The sequence below is a fragment of the Mauremys reevesii genome, linkage group 1 (genome assembly GCF_016161935.1).
Source record: "Mauremys reevesii isolate NIE-2019 linkage group 1, ASM1616193v1, whole genome shotgun sequence".
NCBI lineage: Eukaryota > Metazoa > Chordata > Testudines > Geoemydidae > Mauremys > Mauremys reevesii.
In genome coordinates, this window is record NC_052623.1 from 146025371 (window position 1) to 146042720 (window position 17350).

At 45.8% G+C, this 17350-nt stretch overlaps 1 protein-coding gene across 7 annotated transcripts in view; it reads left to right on the plus strand.

The window, feature by feature from the left end:
• The window catches only part of LOC120396423 (organic solute transporter subunit alpha-like), a 77665-nt gene that overhangs the window by 40525 nt on the left and 19790 nt on the right, over window positions 1-17350 (plus strand). The window contains exons 1-2 of one of the 7 annotated variants that reach the window (XM_039521276.1): window positions 15569-15687; window positions 17152-17268. The exons of 3 other annotated variants lie outside the window; for them this stretch is intronic. Coding sequence is in view for 1 of the 4 variants with exons in the window: in XM_039521253.1 (XP_039377187.1) it covers window positions 3324-3390 (67 nt within the window). In the remaining 3 variants the exon portion in view is untranslated. Of the gene's footprint in view, window positions 1-2909; window positions 3391-15568; window positions 15734-16988; window positions 17269-17350 lie in introns of those variants that run through there. 3 more of the 7 variants (XM_039521258.1, XM_039521267.1, XM_039521253.1) reach the window with 3 other exon arrangements.

A 17350-nucleotide genomic window follows, 5' to 3' on the forward strand; every position in this document is an offset into this window, starting at 1 on the left:
CATAGGATTAATTCTTGCTTTGAATTTTCAGCTTTCTTTCTTCTCCCCTGCGCCATCTCTAGGCATCACTTCCCTTTCTGCTTGCATTCAAGTTGGTTCGTCCAATTTTGCACAACATCAGGGCCGCCGGGGGGGGGGTAAGTGGGGCAATTTGCCCCAAGCCCCAGGCCCCGCAGGGGCCCCCACGAGAATATAGTGTTCTATAGTATTGCAACTCTTTTTTATGGAAGGGGCCCCTGAAATTGTTTTGCCCCAGGCCCCCTGAATTCTCTGAGCAGCCCTGCACAACATTTCTCTAGCCTCCCTCACTGTACAGCATCTTGTGATAATTTGTTTGAAGGATGTTATGCATTAGCACATTGAATTGTATGGTAGGGTAAAAAGCTAATTACAAACAAAGGATTTTCCATAGTGTGCGAGAATATTGATCCTTCCAGGGTGGTTTCCTGCCTCTGATGGTGGCTGATAGAATGTTTGAAAGGAGGCAACAAAACAAACAAACCGATAATGCCCTGGGCCAATTGCATGACACTGAATACTAGAGAAAAAAATGTTCTTGACCTTTGCAGCAATCTGTGTATTGTTTGAAGCATAAGATTTTATTACCCCACTTAAGCATGTGGAACAATAAATTTTATTATCAGTCATAAAACTACCCAGCCAGTTTTAAAATTCAAGCTAAATATTTAACTCCAAGATCTCCTGTGACAATGAATAAATTACTGGACAGGCTCTGCACTGTGTGAATAAATATTTTCTTTTCTTTCTTTTAAATGTCCTTGTCATTTAATTTCATTGAATGACCATCAGCTCTCATATATTTTTTAAAACAACCAAATCCATCAACATGATTGAGCTTGTCCTTTTTAACTGACTATGAAATATTATTTTCTGCTACACAGGTGGCACAAAGGGAGTGGAAACTGCTCAGATCCCCTCTTCTAGGGACTTCCTTGTATGAGGGAGTCTCTAGTGGGTTTAAAGCCACAACTCCAGCATAGAGGCTGTGTCTGGGTCAGGGAGGGGCTATGGCTGGAGTGTACTGCACTTCAGCTGTCTTCAGGTGAGAGACGGTTGCTTGGGGAATGTTGCCAGCTGGTGTAGGTTAGAGCAGTCATCAAGGTGCTCTAACATGGACTGGGGGTGGAGACTCAGGAAACTCTAACCAGTTCCTTGGCAACTCCCTTTCCCCTTCCCCCACTGCATTGATCAGATCTTGCTCAAGAAGAAAAGTTGGGCCTATATCTTCAGAAAGGCCATTGGTTTGTTTTGTACCTGTGGCTGCATGTTTGTCAATAGGAGGCTTATCTTATGCCTTTAGCTCAAGTGTTAGAGGTCTGTGCTGAAGATCCCAAGGTGATGAATACCCAGAAAAGGGGGTGCTAGTAGAGCTGAGATCCTGTAGAAAGTTCTGATGTTCAACATTTGCTTTTGTCCTGAGTCAGAATGAAAAAATTAAGTATCAACATTTTTCTATTAATGAAAAGTTCCAAAAAATGTTTCATTTGGGAAAAGCTGAAATATTTCACTTCAGCATCGCTGATAAAAAATAAAATGTTGACATTTCTGAATCAAAATGTTTCATTCTGGTTTGTTGAATGGACCATAAATGCTTCATTTTTGAGTCAATTTCAGCCTTAAACTATGTTTCCCTGTTGTGATGCATTGTCTTGGGGGTGTTGTACCTCAGATTATCCCCTATGGATCAGGTTCCCTGGCAAGACTACATCTCCCACAGTAGTGTAGTTGATGGTAAACTTGGGTAAACAGAGTAGACCCACTTCTCACAGGCTAGTTTGCCCATTTTTTTTTTTACCACTACACCACTGATCTCCCATCATGCATCTGTAGTTATGGGACTTTTATGATGTATCATGCTCAGTCAAAGGGTAGACTGTATTGCATCATGAGAAATGTAGTCTAGCCAGGGAGCTCAGCCCATGGGAGAAACATGAGGCCAAACTACAGCTTCCATAAAACAATGTGTCACAGTTAGGAAAATGCAGTTTAATATTGAACTGGCTCCAAACAGAGCCTTGGCTTTCAACAGTCCCAAATATTCAGAATCAGGTGAAACCAACCCAAAAGGAAATATTTCCATTTTGCTTTCCTAATAGAAAATCAAAATGGCAGCTTAATTGACATTCTCCCATGGAAAATGTCAATTTTGTGCAAAATGAGTTTTCCTTTGAAAAATAATTCCAACAAAAATTCCCAACCCGCTCTACCTGCTACAGAGATCAAATTGAAAAAATTCTGCTACTTTATGTTGTTTTCTTGACGTTTATAAATCTGCTTTCATTGTAATGTAACTCTCCCCTCCCCTCCCCTTTGTATGCAAAAAGTAGTTTTGGTTTATATGGCAACAACTCGCAAAACTGGATCAAAATGGTGTGGTTGTTTGTTTGTTTAAGCGTTGAGTAAAATCCAGCTCTCCTGTTAAATCGTTTTTAAACGTGAGGTAAAAAGTTTAATTTTCACTTGCTTTTCCCCATTTTTGGTTCCTTTAGGGGTGAAGTCTATGGTAGTTTTCCACTTTAATAGGACCATGATTTGGTCCGAAATGTATCCATTGCTCTCCCCCGCCCCTAACTTCACACAGAGGGGTAAATGCGGAGTGCAGTACATATGCCTCTCTTGCTCATAGGTTAAACTGTTTCTCTCAAAGCCTCGCAAAAGTGACTATCGCTGACATTTCAGGTGGTGTGTGGGAGGTGCTGTCTGGTGCTGGGGTGTGCGTGAAGAAGAGAGTGAAATTCTGAAGCTTGGAACTTGCACTGTAAGTGTTAACGCTGTGTGCCTTAGGGAGCTCCGTCTTTCCGTGTGTCTTGTGGAGCAGGGACATCTTTACTGTATGTCTTTAACAGCACCTAGCAAATAAATAACACAACAGTAGGGGGGGACACGGACACAAGCGTATGGGTGTCCGTGTGGAACTTCCCTGCCGACGGGATGTTGCTACCGCACAAGGCAAGAGTGTAAATTGTAACACGCGTTACTGTGTGTGGGCCCCGCTCAACACGACTTCGCCACCCAGAGTCGTTTCCTTGAGGGATCTTTCACGGGCGCCTCATTCTGCCGCAGTGTTTGAACGGAGAGAGAAAGAGCTGGCTAGTGGGACTGTCAAGCATTTAGCCAATCGAAAGGCGCTTGGGCTGAAACTGACTTTTGGCAGCAAGTCTCAGCGCCTTACTGGAAAAGCGAAGAAGTAGAAGTGATTTGCAACTCAGCCATTCCTACGCCTCTGGGGAGCGGGGACACTGAAAAGGAAGCAACCCCTCAGGGACAGCACGAGGAGACAAGTCTTAACAGAAGCTCAAGAAATGGAGAACGGGACCGATCCTGTCTGCATGGCAAATGAGCCTCCGTTCTCTAGCAAAATTATCGGAAGTAAGTTTTGCTGCTGCTTTAAAACCTGTGTGTGTGTGTGTGCGCGCGCGGGAAGGGGGATTTTTCAGGAAGATTTCTTAGTTGAAAACGTGTCTGGACTGAAAGTCCTGTTTCCTCGTTGCAGACTATGTGCGTCTAAATACCCGGGCACTCGTTTTCCGTTTTATTTTAGTGATATGTAGTGTGTGGAAGCTGGGTTAGTGTTTGAAAGGGATTCCAATAACTAAAAAGGCTAAAAAATGAACCACTGTTAAAGTGTGTGATAATTATTAATATTTGGAGGTAATTTTTTTAGTACTAAAGTAGTTCACCAGAGTAACAGAAATGTAATGGCCAAGCTAAGTATAATCTATGCTGTATTGTAATTTTGATGCTATAAAAGTAAAACATTAAGGGCTTGATCCTGCAGACATTTATTACAAGACCAAGTGCTTATACTGTGGTGAGTTACATAGGAACGGCCATACTGGGTCAGACCAAAGGTCCATCTAGCCCAGTATCCTGTCTTCCGACAGTGGCCAGTGCCAGGTGCCCCAGAGGGAATGAACAGAACAGATAATGATCAAGTGATCCATCCCCTGTCACTCATTCCCAGCCATAGGTGGCAGGTTTGTATAATTTTTGGTGGTGCCCAAAATGGTGGTCATACCCCCCCGCTCTCACCCTGTAAGCCGATATAAAATGAAGCTACAACGCGTCGGCACCACAAGATTACAAGGGTCAATTAAAAGTGGAAAGTCAGAAGCAGCACTTGCCTGCTTCAATTAAATTTTGTTTGCACCTGTTGTGACAAAGTGGGAATGTTCTTAATGTTTTCTCTGAATACTGTGTGGGTGCCTCAGTTTCCCCTGAAAGGTGCCAACTGACGGTGTTGGGGACAAAGAGATCAGGTGGCCTCCTTGTCTGGAAGAGACACAAAGGCCAGAGGAGGGAGTGTCAGTTTGGAGCTGGCTGGGGAAATGGGGAGAGGCCCAGAACTTGGGTCTAGGCTCCCCACCCTCCAAGATGGACCTGACTGAGGCGTCCTGTTTTCTGGACCTACAAGCTCTGTTTTAGACTGTGTTCCTGTCATCTAATAAACCTTCTGTTTTTACTGGCTGGCTGAGAGTCAAGTCTGACTGCAGAGTTGGGGTGCAGGGACCTTTGGTTGCCCCAGGACCTGCCTGGGCACACTTGCTGCGGAAAGTGCAAGGTGTGGAAGGGTATGCTGAATGCTCCGAGGTCAGACCCAGGAAGGTGTAAGCCTCTTGTCCTGGAGACAGTCTGCTCCGAGAGAGGAGGCTCCCCCAGAGCCCTGACTGGCTTTGTATGGAGTAGTTCTAAAGCATCCCAGCATCCGGAAGTCTGCACAGGCACTGACACTCCCTCCTCTGGCCTTTGTCTCTTTTCCAGGAATTAGGAGGCCACCTGATCTCTTTGTTCTCCAACACCTTCAGTTGGCAGCTTGCAGGAGAGCGGCCCAGGCCATCAGTTGCCCGGAGACAGGGTTTCGGCCATTCTCTGTGCAGACGGCATCACACTGGCACTCTAGGGCTCTACAACAATCACACCCCCTTATCCCACCATCTAGATCCTTGAAAAATGCATAGGGGAAACTGAGGGACCCACACAGTGTTCAGAGAAAACATTAAGAACATTCCCACTTTGTAACACCTGTATATGACTAGTTATATACTTTAAAGGGGTGTAAAATAATCAAGTATTGTGCTAAACACAATGATACTCTGTCCACCAAATTTAAGTTGCACGTTTTTCCCCTCAGGTGAGGGCTCTGGGGTGGGACTGGGGATGAGGGGTTCACAGTGCAGGAGGGTGCTCAGGGTTGGGGTGCTGGGGGCGCAGGCTCTGGGGTGGGGCAGGACTGGGGATAAGGAACTTGGGATGCAGACAGGCTGCCCCAGGGCTATGGCCAGAGAGGACTTCCCCTCCCACACCCTGTTACTGGCAGCAGCAAGCTCCAGGGGAGGAACCCCTCCTCTCCACCCCCCTCCACCCCCATAGCACACTCACTCTGCACCACAGTCACTGCACATGCTCCTAGGGACTCTCGCAGGTCCAGAAAGCCCACTCGCCTCCCCTATGGTGGGTACCGGGTGTCACGGAGTCACCGGGCGATGCTCTGGAACTGCTCCCCACCAAGCCAGTCAGGATTTTGGGGAGCCTCCTCTCCCTTGGAGCAGACTTTTTCAGGGCAAGAAGCTCACACGGCTTCACCTCCTGGGTCTCTCCTTGGAGCATTCAGCATCCTCTGCCCCTCCGTGCCCTTCCCACAGTGAGCCCGCCCTGGCAGGGTCCTGGGGAAGCCACAGGGTCCTGCACTCCCTCTTTGCAGTCACACGTGACTCTCAGCCAGCCAGTAAAACAGAGGTTTATTCGATGACAGGAACATGGTCTAAAACAGAGCTTGTAGGTACAGTGAACCGGACCCCTCGGCTGGGTCCATCCTGGGGGCAGTCAGCCAGACCCCCACTGTCTGCACTTCACTCCTCGTCCCCAGCCAGCCCCCCATCCTTTCTGCGCATTTCCTTTCCCGGGCCAGGAGGTCACCTGACCTCTTTGTCTCCAACACCTTCAGCTGGCACCTTTGCAGAGGAGGGGCCCAGGCCATCAGTTGCTAGGAGACAGTGTCAGGCATTTAGGTGCACTGGCCCTTTGCTCTGTAGCAATCACACACCCTGATCCACCACCTAGATACTTAAGAACTGCATAGGGGACACTGAGGAACCAACACAGTATTCAGAGAAAACATTAAGAACATTCCCAGTTCATCACACCGGGGCGGGAGGGTTGCCATCATGTGTGGCCTCCCCACCCCTGCTGCTGCCCCTGGGTGCCGGGGCGGGGGAGAGAGCTCCCAAGCACCTGTGTGCCTCCTTCCTCCTCCTCTCTCCCTCTTCCCCTCCCCCGGTGATCCAAGAGGCTGCCGGCTGCTGATCTCTACAGCCTTAGGCAGAAGCAGCACAAACAAAGGAGAGAGGCACTGGCTGTTTTCTTTCAGGCAGGGAAGCTCCGAGGCGGAGCAGGGGAGAAACCCAGCTCCAAATATTGGTGGAGCAGAGCCCTCAGCCTTGAACATTCCTGGTGCTTAAGCACCTCGAGCCCATATAAGAGCACCTCGAGCCCTGTTCCCAGCTTCTGGCAAACCAGAGGCTAGGGTCACCATAGAATCATAGAATATCAGGGTTGGAAGGGACCTCAGGAGGTCATCTAGTCCAACCCCCTGCCCAAAGCAGGACCAACCCCAACTAAATCATCCCAGCCAGGGCTTTATCAATCCTGACCTTAAAAACCTCTAAGGAAGGGGATTCCACTATCTCCCTAGGTAACCCATTCCAGTATTTCACCACCCTCCTAGTGAAATAGTGTTTCCTAATATCCAACCTAGGCCTTCCCCACAGCAACTTGAGACCATTACTCCTTGTTCTATCATCTGCTACCACTGAGAACAGCCGAGCTCCATCCTCTTTGGAACCCCCCTTCAGGTAGTTGAAGGTTGCTATCAAATCCCCCCTCACTCTTCTCTTCTGCAGACTAAATAATAACCCCAGTTCCTTCAGCCTCACCTCGTAAGTCATGTGCCCCAGCCCCCTGATCATTTCCGTTGCCCTCCAATTTGTCCACATTCTTTCTGGGGGGGCAAAACTGGATGCATCACTCCAGATGTGGCCTCACCAGTGCCGAATAGAGGGGAATAATCACTTCCCTCGATCTGCTGGCAATGCTCCTACTAATGCAGCCCAATATGCCATTAGCCTTCTTGGCAACAAGGGCACACTGCTGACTCACATCCAGCTTCTCATCCGCTGTAATCCCCAGGTCCTTTTCTGCAGAACTGCTGCTTAGCCAGTCATAGACTCATAGACTTTAAGGTCAGAAGGGACCATTATGATCATCTAGTCTGACTTCCTGCACAATGCAGGCCACAGAATCTCACCCACCCACTTCAATAACAAACCTCTAACCTATGTCTGAGTTATTGAAGTCCTCAAATTGTGGTTTGAAGACCTCAAGCTGCAGAGAATCCTCCAGCAAGTGACCCGTGCCCCATGCTGCAGAGGAAGGCGAAAAACCTCCAGGGCCTCTGCCAATCTGCCCTTGAGGAAAATTCCTTCCCAACCCCAATTATGGTGATCAGTTAAACCCTGAGCATGTGGGCAAGACTCACCAGCCAGCACCCAGGAAAGAATTCTCTGTAGTAACTCAGATCCCATCTGATCTAACATCACATCACAGACCACTGGGCATACTTACCTGCTGATAATCAAAGATCAATTGCCAAATTAATTGGCAAAATTAGGCTATCAGTCCCCAGCTGACTGATGGACCTATCCTCCATGCCATTACAATAACCATTACAGATGGACCTATCCTCCATCAATTTATCTAGTTCTTTTTTTTAATCCTGTTATAGTCTTGGCCTTCAAAACATCCTTTGGCAAGGAGTTCCACAGGTTGACTGTGCATTGTATTAAAAAAATACTTCCTTTTGTTTGTTTTAAACCTGCCGCCTATTAATTTCATTTGGTGACCCCTAGTTCTTGTGTTATGAGAAGGAGTAAATAACACTTTCTTATTTACTTTTTCCACACTAGTTATGATTTTATAGACCACTATCAGATCCCCCCCTTAGTCATCTCTTTTCCAAGCTGAAAGGTCCCAGTTTTATTAATCTCTTCTCATATGGCAGCCGTTCTGTACCCCTTATCATTTTTGTTGCCCTTTTTGGAACCTTTTCCAATTCCAATATATCTGTTTTGAGATGTGGTGACCACATTTGCATGAGTATTCAAGATGTAGATGTACCATGGATTTACATAGAGGCAATATGATATTTTCTGTCTTATTATCTATCCCTTTCTTAATGATTCCCTTAATGAGTTGTCTGTCACTTGTAAATTTACTCAGGAAGTTCGGGAGGGGACTCCAATACAATGAATCATCTCTCAGCTGTCATCATTGCATGATGATTTCCAGGCTGTCCAAGATAGTGGGAAAAAAATCCACTGCTAAATTGAGGTGACATTAACTTTATTTAATAGTATGAGGAGGGGGAGAATAGATTCAGCAGTGACTGGGACACACAGAAAAATTCCTGAAAAAAGAGCTGATGCTTTGTCACCTGCAGTTTATAGACCATTTATAAGAAGAGGAGTATTCCTTATTTTGGTGTATCTGTGACTGGGATGGGGAAGCTGGGCAGAGGTGCTATGTTTCTGGGTCCAGATGCCCTTTCCTTTCTCCCAAGAAGAGCAGGGTAAACAGACAGAATCTGTGCAGCAGCCATCAAGAGGATGATGCAGCAGCTTCTTCCTTGCTATGCCCACGTATGGTCTTCCATGTAAACCTCAATGCAATCAAGGCTTCCTGGACTGTGGGGTGGGAAGGAATCAGACTTGGGGAGGAGCTCTGCTGATCAAAAAGTCTGCTGGAAGCAGAATTAACTCCTTTTTATTTTTAATCAGTGACAACAGGGAAATGTGTAGCCACAGGGAGTCTCCTAATGTTGCACGACTCTTTCTGTGCAGCTAGGGGACTGAGAATAGAGAGGCATGTGGAGGAAAAGTCCCATGGGGTTGTGTTAAGCTCTCCCTGTAAGTCCTTGGGGGTCTGTACTGTCATGCCACTTCCTTCCTGTCCTCTAAGGCCATGCCTTCACTAGGAAAAAAGTGTTTTTAAAACGTTAGCTAACGTGTTAATCTGCCTGGTCTAGAACAGGATTTTAACACATGTTAAAAGTACAATTTACCCTGTCTACACTATATTTTTTTATATATGTTCAAATATCCCTTTGTTTCTACTGAAGACAAGGCCTGTGTGGTCACAGACCTCTCCCCTGAGAGGTACATGTAGCTGCATCTCTTCAGCTTCATGACATTTTTGGGAGCCCTCCTACCCCCATAGATTTTGCAATGGGAAAGGAGAAGTGAGTTTCTTATCTCTTAATGAGTGTCAGAATGGAGCATGGTTGGACATCAACCCTGACCGTGGAGTATGTCTACTCTGCAAAAAAACAACCCCCAATCCCCTCCCAAAAGCCCTACTGCAGCAAGTCTCAGAGTCTGTGTCAACAGACTCAGGCTCCCAGGGCTCGTACTACAGGGTCAAGCTCATGAGTTTTTGTTTCCTGACTCCTGAGTTTTGCATGCTTGGGATTGGCAACACTAACTCCTGTTCCACAGTGCACTGGGGTCACTATAAAACCTGAGATGGATGGCTCCAGGGAAGAGGTGCTTGTATTTCATTTCTTTGTTGTCCAAATCCCACTCAGGAATCTGGAGGTGATGTTCCTGCACACTGGGTACTGTATGACATGTCATGTACCTTTTAGTAGACGGGCTCTGAGTCTTCATCTCTTGTCTAGTACTCTAATTTGAATCATCGTCTTGGAGGGCCTGTAACACAGCTTCTGTGGTCAAGGCTCAGCTGCCAAGATAGTATCCTAAACATAGCATAGAAGAGGGGCAGCCTTGACACAGGGCAAGGGGAAGTGAGTGCCTTGTGTGCTGGTTGTAGTGGGGGACTGAGTGAGGCTGTCAGTCCAGCTGGCCTGGGGGAACTAGAGCTGGAGGGGAAAGCTGCTCTCACTAACATTCTGCTATTTATGTTATTCTTGTAAAAAGATAAGACAAAAATGACACGAAAGTGACATTGAACGTGTGACTTGGAGGGATGTGGGAGTCAAGTGTGAGGGTTTTCAGAGTACGTCTACATTTAAGCTGGGAGGTGTGATTCCCAGCTCATGTAGATGTAGCCATGCTAGCTTTGCTCAAGCTAGCACCTAAAAGAAGCAGTGTGTCCAGGATGACATGGGTGGCCACTTAAGCTAGTGCAATCCTGCCTGGCTCCTGGGTACGTCCCTAGCTGGCTAGCCCAGCCTGCTGTAGACGCACTGCTAGTTTTAGGTGCTAGCTTGAGCAAAGCTAGTGCGGGTATGTCTGTGTGAGCTGGGAACCACACCTCCTAACTCATATGTGCTAACAAAAGGCCCTTGCTGCTAATAAAATTTGACTGCTAGTCTATGATAGAGGACTACTAAGATGAGCAGTTTGGTGAATAACGGCCGCCATCTTGACAAACTGCATTTTCTTATTTTTTTCAACATACAACATAACCCAATAGTGAGCACACCTTAAATCATGTCAGTGTGGTTACACATAGTCCAGCATCGGATTATCCCCCCCACTGAACTGGCACTGCATTAGAAAGAGGGTAGTTCTAGAGTGTGTGAAGGCAGTGAGCCAGGATGTTAGGGCTGGCAAAAGAAAACACACCTTATTTCTTCCTACTGGAGGATCACAGGGTCTGAGGAGACTGCAGACTCAGGGTTGGTCTATGCTAGAAAATGATATTGACCCAGCTACGTCCCTCAGGGGTGTTTAAAAATCCACACTCCTGAGCAACTTAGTTAAGCCAAGTTAAGTCCCAGTGTAGACAGCGCTAGGTTGATGGAAGCATTCTTCCATGGAATTAGCTACCAGCTCTGGGGCAGGTGGATTACCTGTGCTGACAGGAGAACCCCTCCCGTCGGCTTAGGTAGCATCTGCAGGGAAGCACTACAGCAGCTCTGCCACTGTAGCATTTCAGGTGTGGACACACCCTCAGCTAAATTACCCAGCTACCTTAAGAACGTACAAGTCAGTGCGTGGCTCTTCACAACACAGATGACCTCTGCCAGGATCAGGGGTGGCTCTATATTTTTTGCCACCCCAGGCACGGCAGTCAGGCCTGCGGGGGGTCCGCTGGTCATGCGGATTCGGCGATTCTGTGCCGCTCCCGCGCCTTTGGCGTACCTGCCGCCAAATTGCCGCCAAAGTCGCAGGACCGGCGGACCTCCCGCAGCCGTGCCGCCGAAGCCTTCCTGCCTGCCTGCCGCCCCCTGCGGCTTGCCGCCCCAGGCACAAGCTTGCTGCGCTGGTGCCTGGAGCCGCCCCTGGCCCGGATGTTGCAATGGTGACCAGTTCCAGAATGGAATCATCAGTGTGTTTGGAGTAAGGATTTAAAACTGAAAACTGTGGAAGCCGTTACTACAGTCAGAGCAATGAATTGAGAAAGTAAAGAATCTTTTCCTACTGCCCATTGCTGTGCCCATTATGAAGCGCTCAGACACAAGGTTCTTAGGGTTCAGAAAAAGCAGAGATATTTATGTAGATAATGAGAACATCCACAGGACTGAAATGTTTGCTTTAACACGGGATGGGAACCCTCGTATGTCAGGACAGAAGACTAACTGATGGGGTTAGAAAGACACTTCCTCTTTGGGCAGTTTATTCCACAGTTGTCTAGTGTGTAGTTTCTGCTCCTGAAGCATGTGGTACTAGCCGCTGTCAGAGAGAGAGGAGCAGAAGTTAGATGGGCCACCACTTCGGTCTGGCATAGCATTTCCCATCTCTTCTGAAGACAGCTGAAATATTTCCTGTAAAAGCACAGCGTCTTGGATTTCATGGTATTGTTTACAGCTGTTGTCTCTGGATTCCCTTACTTATTCATTACTCACACTTAATCTCCTAGTCATGTACACAGTGAGTGACTGTAGGCTGCTATGCTGTTTCACCAGCCAGGAAAGGGAAGCAAATGCCCAGGCCAAGTCCTTGTTAAGGTCCTTTCATCAGATCATGGTTTATCATGTATAACAAAGGATAAACAACTCAACAGAAATGTTGGACACAATCCACAGCCAGGACTTACCTGTGTTCCTATCTTCAGCTTCCTTACACACCCTGCACAGCCATTTGATAAAAAGGGATCCCTTAACCCTTTCTAGGGTGCTGCTTGACCTGTTCCCAGTGGTCGTTCTGCAAACTTGCAATGATGCAGATGACTGCATGAAACAGAGTGGCGAATGAAAGATGGAATTATGTTTTAGTTCTGTCCTGCATAAACCAGACTGTACATCGCATACGACTGTGGGCCTGCTCACTGATATTTTTGTCAAACTCCAGGACAACTGGGAATCCCGCTTTTGTAGACTGCGGCAACGATTGTGTTTGAAAGCACAAGCTGATGGGTTTTTAAAAAAAATGTACCTACATTTATTAATCATTTATGCAGTGGTATAACTGCATTAGGCTGTATAGAACAAAGAAAAAGCAAGGCCCTTGCCTGAAGGATCTGACCTCTAATCTTACACAAAATGTGTTCAGTGATGATAATAGGGGAATTGGGGAGACAAAGGCTACAGAGACAAGATGCTCTGGTAAGCTATAAATGCTGCTTGATGAGTCCAATGTTTAAAAATAAAATTTTGATGAAAGCCAGATCAGGTTTGTTCCAATGGTTCTTTCTTTTTCGTCTGTGTACACAGTGCCTAGCTAAATGGGGATCAGTGACTGGGGACCTTCAAGCACAAAATATTTGCAGTACAAATAAAGAACAATAAGTGAGACCAGACTGATTTCACTTTAGGAACAGGTGTTTCACACTGCTCTACTAAAGGCCAAGGAGGAAGTGTAATTGTTTATGGTGTTTAATGGGAAGAGAAAAACTCAGGCTGAATGTCAGGAAAATTGCCTAATGAGATAAAATAGAGTGTGAAATTCTGAACCAGAGATTCAGTGGCAGATGCACACAGGCAACCTTCTAAGTAAATTGCTGTGCAGCAGGGCAACGTAACTGACTAGTTTAACAGATCTGGCTTGGATCAACCAAATCTGAGACTCAGGGGCCTCCCAATGGCTAGAAATGTACATAAATTCCATTGTATGACGCTTAGTAAAGCCTTTGTCCATTGTTATATTTTGACACACAAGGAGTTATGGGGCAAGAAAGACAGTTTTTGTTTTACTGTGTCGGAGAAAAACTCAGTTCTCACTTTTTCTTTGGGTGCAGCAAAATCAAATACTTTATTATTTCTCCAGTAATTACAATGGAGGGAGGGAGTGCCCTAGGACACAGGGTTGCCCCAGTCCCGGACAGGTCTCTCTCAACTGGTAAACAATTACAGCAAGCCTTTATACTTTTGTTACAGACAATAACTAGCAATAATACAGACAATAAAGAGCAACAACTGCATTTTGTTTATACATAAGCCATTCTGCTATCTTATTTGTCTCACTCCTAGAAAACGCAAGCCTGCATATTTGGTTATCAGTACAAGGTCATAATAACTTTTTACACAGTTCTTTTCCTCTCGCCTCACACTATCCTTGCTTCTACAAGTCTCACGTCATTAGGGTTACAGCTAGCCTAACTCTTGCTAACTGACTGACATGCGTTACAATTCCCTTAAAATCCTTGTTAATTCTTTCCCTGCTTCCACACTGAATCAAGGTGAATGTTCCCTGCCGAAAGGTCAGGCTATCTCATATGCTGTAAAACCAGCAAAAGCAGGAGTTTCACAAATTGGTGTTTGGTGGAAAAACATTCAAACACTGTAAACTAATTACTGAGTGCTTCCTATCCATGGCAAACAGTTTTGCTGCTGCCTCACAGACCAGAAAACAAGGCTAGATGTTACCTACCAATGGAGAAACCACAGATAGTCAGTCAGCAGACTTCTGAGGAGAGCTGCAGCTCCCTTTAACACGTGTGGGGAATTGTGGCTGCTCAGCACCCATCTGGAGTGGGTCCTGTGTAAAGGGAAGTGAGACTTTGCTAACTGTTATGGGGAGTGTTAGCTGTTTTCCAGTTGCACTAAGTAATGCACTAGTGTCATTCGACTGACTTCAGTGCTGTTCCAACTGAGTTACAGGTGTCACATGAGAAAAGACTCAAGCTCCCAGTGTCCGAATCTAATAATGTCCTAGGCTTAAAGAAAAAATCTTGGCAGCTTTTGAATATACTGACCAGAAATGAATACGAGACACTGTGCAGTCCAGCACATCTCACTCCCTGCAGTAGTAAAGAGGCAGAGTGAGAGAATCAGTCCTTTGCCAAGTGCTGCTAACCAATCAGCCGTCGTTGAAGGCCTGACAATGGGCTCCTGGGCTTGATGAAACTGGTTGCCATGATGCTGGCTTTACTGCCTTTCGCCCCTGGGGAGGGGGAAGGGCGAGATGACAGCATGGTCACTCCTTACTGCTTGCAGCCAGGATGGTGTTTGGATCATGGAATGGAAGGGAGACAACTACTGAGAGAGAAAGTGAAGCAATCCTGATAAACGTCACCTCGCTCCCTTGACCCAAATCCTAAATTTTGCTCCCAGTCACGTTGGGGTAGATTCAAAGTATTTCTGCTTAAGTCTACAGCCCAATCTACACAAGAAAGTAAAGGCACTTTTTTTTCAGCTCAGTTATCTTAAAATGACAGGGAAGTCCCCTTAGCACTTGTGTAGACACCATTTAACACCTTCTCAAACATTCTCTAGCCTAGAGCAAAGCAGTACCAGTGAGCCTTGATAGATGAATGGGTTCCTATTTGAATGGGATGTGGCGTCATTGAATTTTTTCACCTATCTCAGGCAGCACCTGTCTTTGAGAGAGTATATCTCTTAGGCCAGGGCTACATATGTTGACTCAAGTTCGTTGGCATACAGTTGCCAGAGTTAGTACTTTGCTTGCGTGCATGCATACTTGGCACTTTGTGTTGGCAGTGCATGTACTCACCAGGAGTGCTTGAGTCAATGCAGAGTGCAGTGCACTATTGTTAGGTATCCCATTGTGCAACTTGACCCTGTCCAGCGCACTGTGTTTTTGGAAATTTTGGCAATGCATGATGGGACTGAAACAAGTCGTGTAGGGTGACTGGGAATATGGGGTCAACTTCCGAGTTTGCAACTATCTCCATCCCATAATGTTATCAGTAGCCCATCATTTTTGTGCCTTTTTTTCAAAATCCCACAAACCCGCACAGGCCTCTTTGCTATCTGTCATCTCTGACAGAAGCAAGGAGCCTGCACAGCTTTGCACTGTTGTCATGAGCATTGCAAGCACAGGGTACACGATCCTGGAGCATTTGCAGAGCTGCAGGAAGAACTGAATGAGTGGGCAACATAACAATTTCTTGGAGGACAGAGTGCTGTGGAACATAGGAAGAGCCATTTCAAAGTTGTTGCTGGCATTCATGGAGCAGCTGCACATGGTGGAGCACCACTTCTGCGCCTGAGAAACAAGCACTGAGTGGTGGGATTGCATCATAATGCAGGTATGGGATGATGAGCAGTGGCGGCAGAACTTTCAGATGCTCAAAGCCACATTCCTGGATCTGTGTGCTGAGCTTGCCCCAGCCCTCCTTTGCAGGGACACCAAAATGAGAGCTGCACTTTAGTCCTGTTTTCAAGTAACTCCATTCTGAGGAGTGCTTTGTTCTCCTCTATCAGCTCATAGACAGAGCAACTTGAGGATAGCTAACTGTGAAACTATGGTCAGAACTTCCTATTTAGTCAGATAAATCCTGTGCTTTCCTATCTGTAGGTGAACTTACTTTGAAAACTATCGAGACCTCTTAAACTGGTTTTAGCTGCTGCATCTTCACTTTTAAACATTTCAATTAAGTATCTTTATAGCAGGAAACTTGTATATTGGATACAAAATACTGTTTTTAAGATTCTTAATGTAAAGAAACTCCTTGGAAAGTTTAGGTTTACTTTTAAAGCCTTTTGTCTCTGCTATTTGTACAACTTGTGTTATATTAAACCGTATATAATAAACTATATACAAGCAGGCATTAGGTAAAACCAAATAAATAAAATGTTGCTGGAATATTAGCCTCTAACCAATTAAGAACCATTAAGGCAACCATATGCATGTCTGCTTTTGCCTTCTCCCATCCTTTGGCACCGATCCAGGTTTTCTTGTTTTCTGAAATAAACTGTGCACTCTTTTATTTTAAAAATGATTAAAATTGTGATTATGAAATTGTGAAGCAAAGAGCACCAGTGAGAGAGAGACATGCCCATCGTGTAAGTGTTTTCTCAACTTGGCAGCCAAGCCTGCATCACACATTGCTTAGTCCAGTCTTTCTGAACTAAGGGAAGCTGGAAGAGAATACACTATTTATAAAAGTCTGTTGTATTCAACAATTAGTCATTTTGGTACAACTGCTGCTGAGAGGCAGCTGTGCGGCAGTGGTGCAGTCCTTACTGTAAAAGGCAAAGATGGGATTGTTTCAGTAAAGTAGTCACTGTATGGTTCTGTTATGTAGTGGTTTGTGCTGAAAGGTGCCTACAATGTGGGATAAAATTATTTCTGGGAACTCAGGGCCATACTCTGTGTTTTATAGTGTAAAGGTGCAGGAAGTATTTACCCTCGAACTGAGTTATCACAGGGCTGGGCTACACTACCGTGGGGGATCGATCTAAGTTCCGCAACTTCAGCTACATGAAAAACATAGTTGAAGTCAACGTACTTAGATCTACTTACCACAGTGTCTTCACTGCGGTGTGTCGATGGTTTACTATTTCATTGCTATGGTGCTTTTGGATTGTGTAGAAGCAACTTACAATAATTATTTCAGACATCTGCTTAGCATTCTTTGAAGTGTATAGAAGTTCTTTTTCAGTTTCATTTGAACTCCAGCTGTCTGTACCAAAGTCTATAATCAATCTGAATTAAGTTGTCCTTCTTCCCTTAATATATATCTTATTAAGTTCTGCACTGGTCTCTTAGTGAGTCTTAAAAGCTAATTCATGTAGAATTGCCATTTTCTGCTAATTCGTTTGTCAGCTTTCCAAAACCCAACTAAAATCTGATCAGAGCACCATAGGAGCCATTCCTCCTTATCTGGCTCAGGTGGTCAGCAGGTGAAGAGGGGGAGTCCTGAAGGCTGCAGTGGCAGCAGCTGAAGATAACACACACAGAGGTACCATTGTCAGCATATTCACTGCAGAATGAGAAACTGAAGATGCTGAACTCACTCCCCTTGCTCCTCTCAAGTTTTAAGCACGACCTTCTCACTTCTGCTTGGAATTGCTTGTGCATGGCCCCAGTCACAGCGCCAGCCATGGTGAGTATGGCCCCCCAGGGGCAGGGGAAATGAGGAGGAATTGCTTGGTCGTATGATTCTAGTAGTATAGGGCAAGTATAGG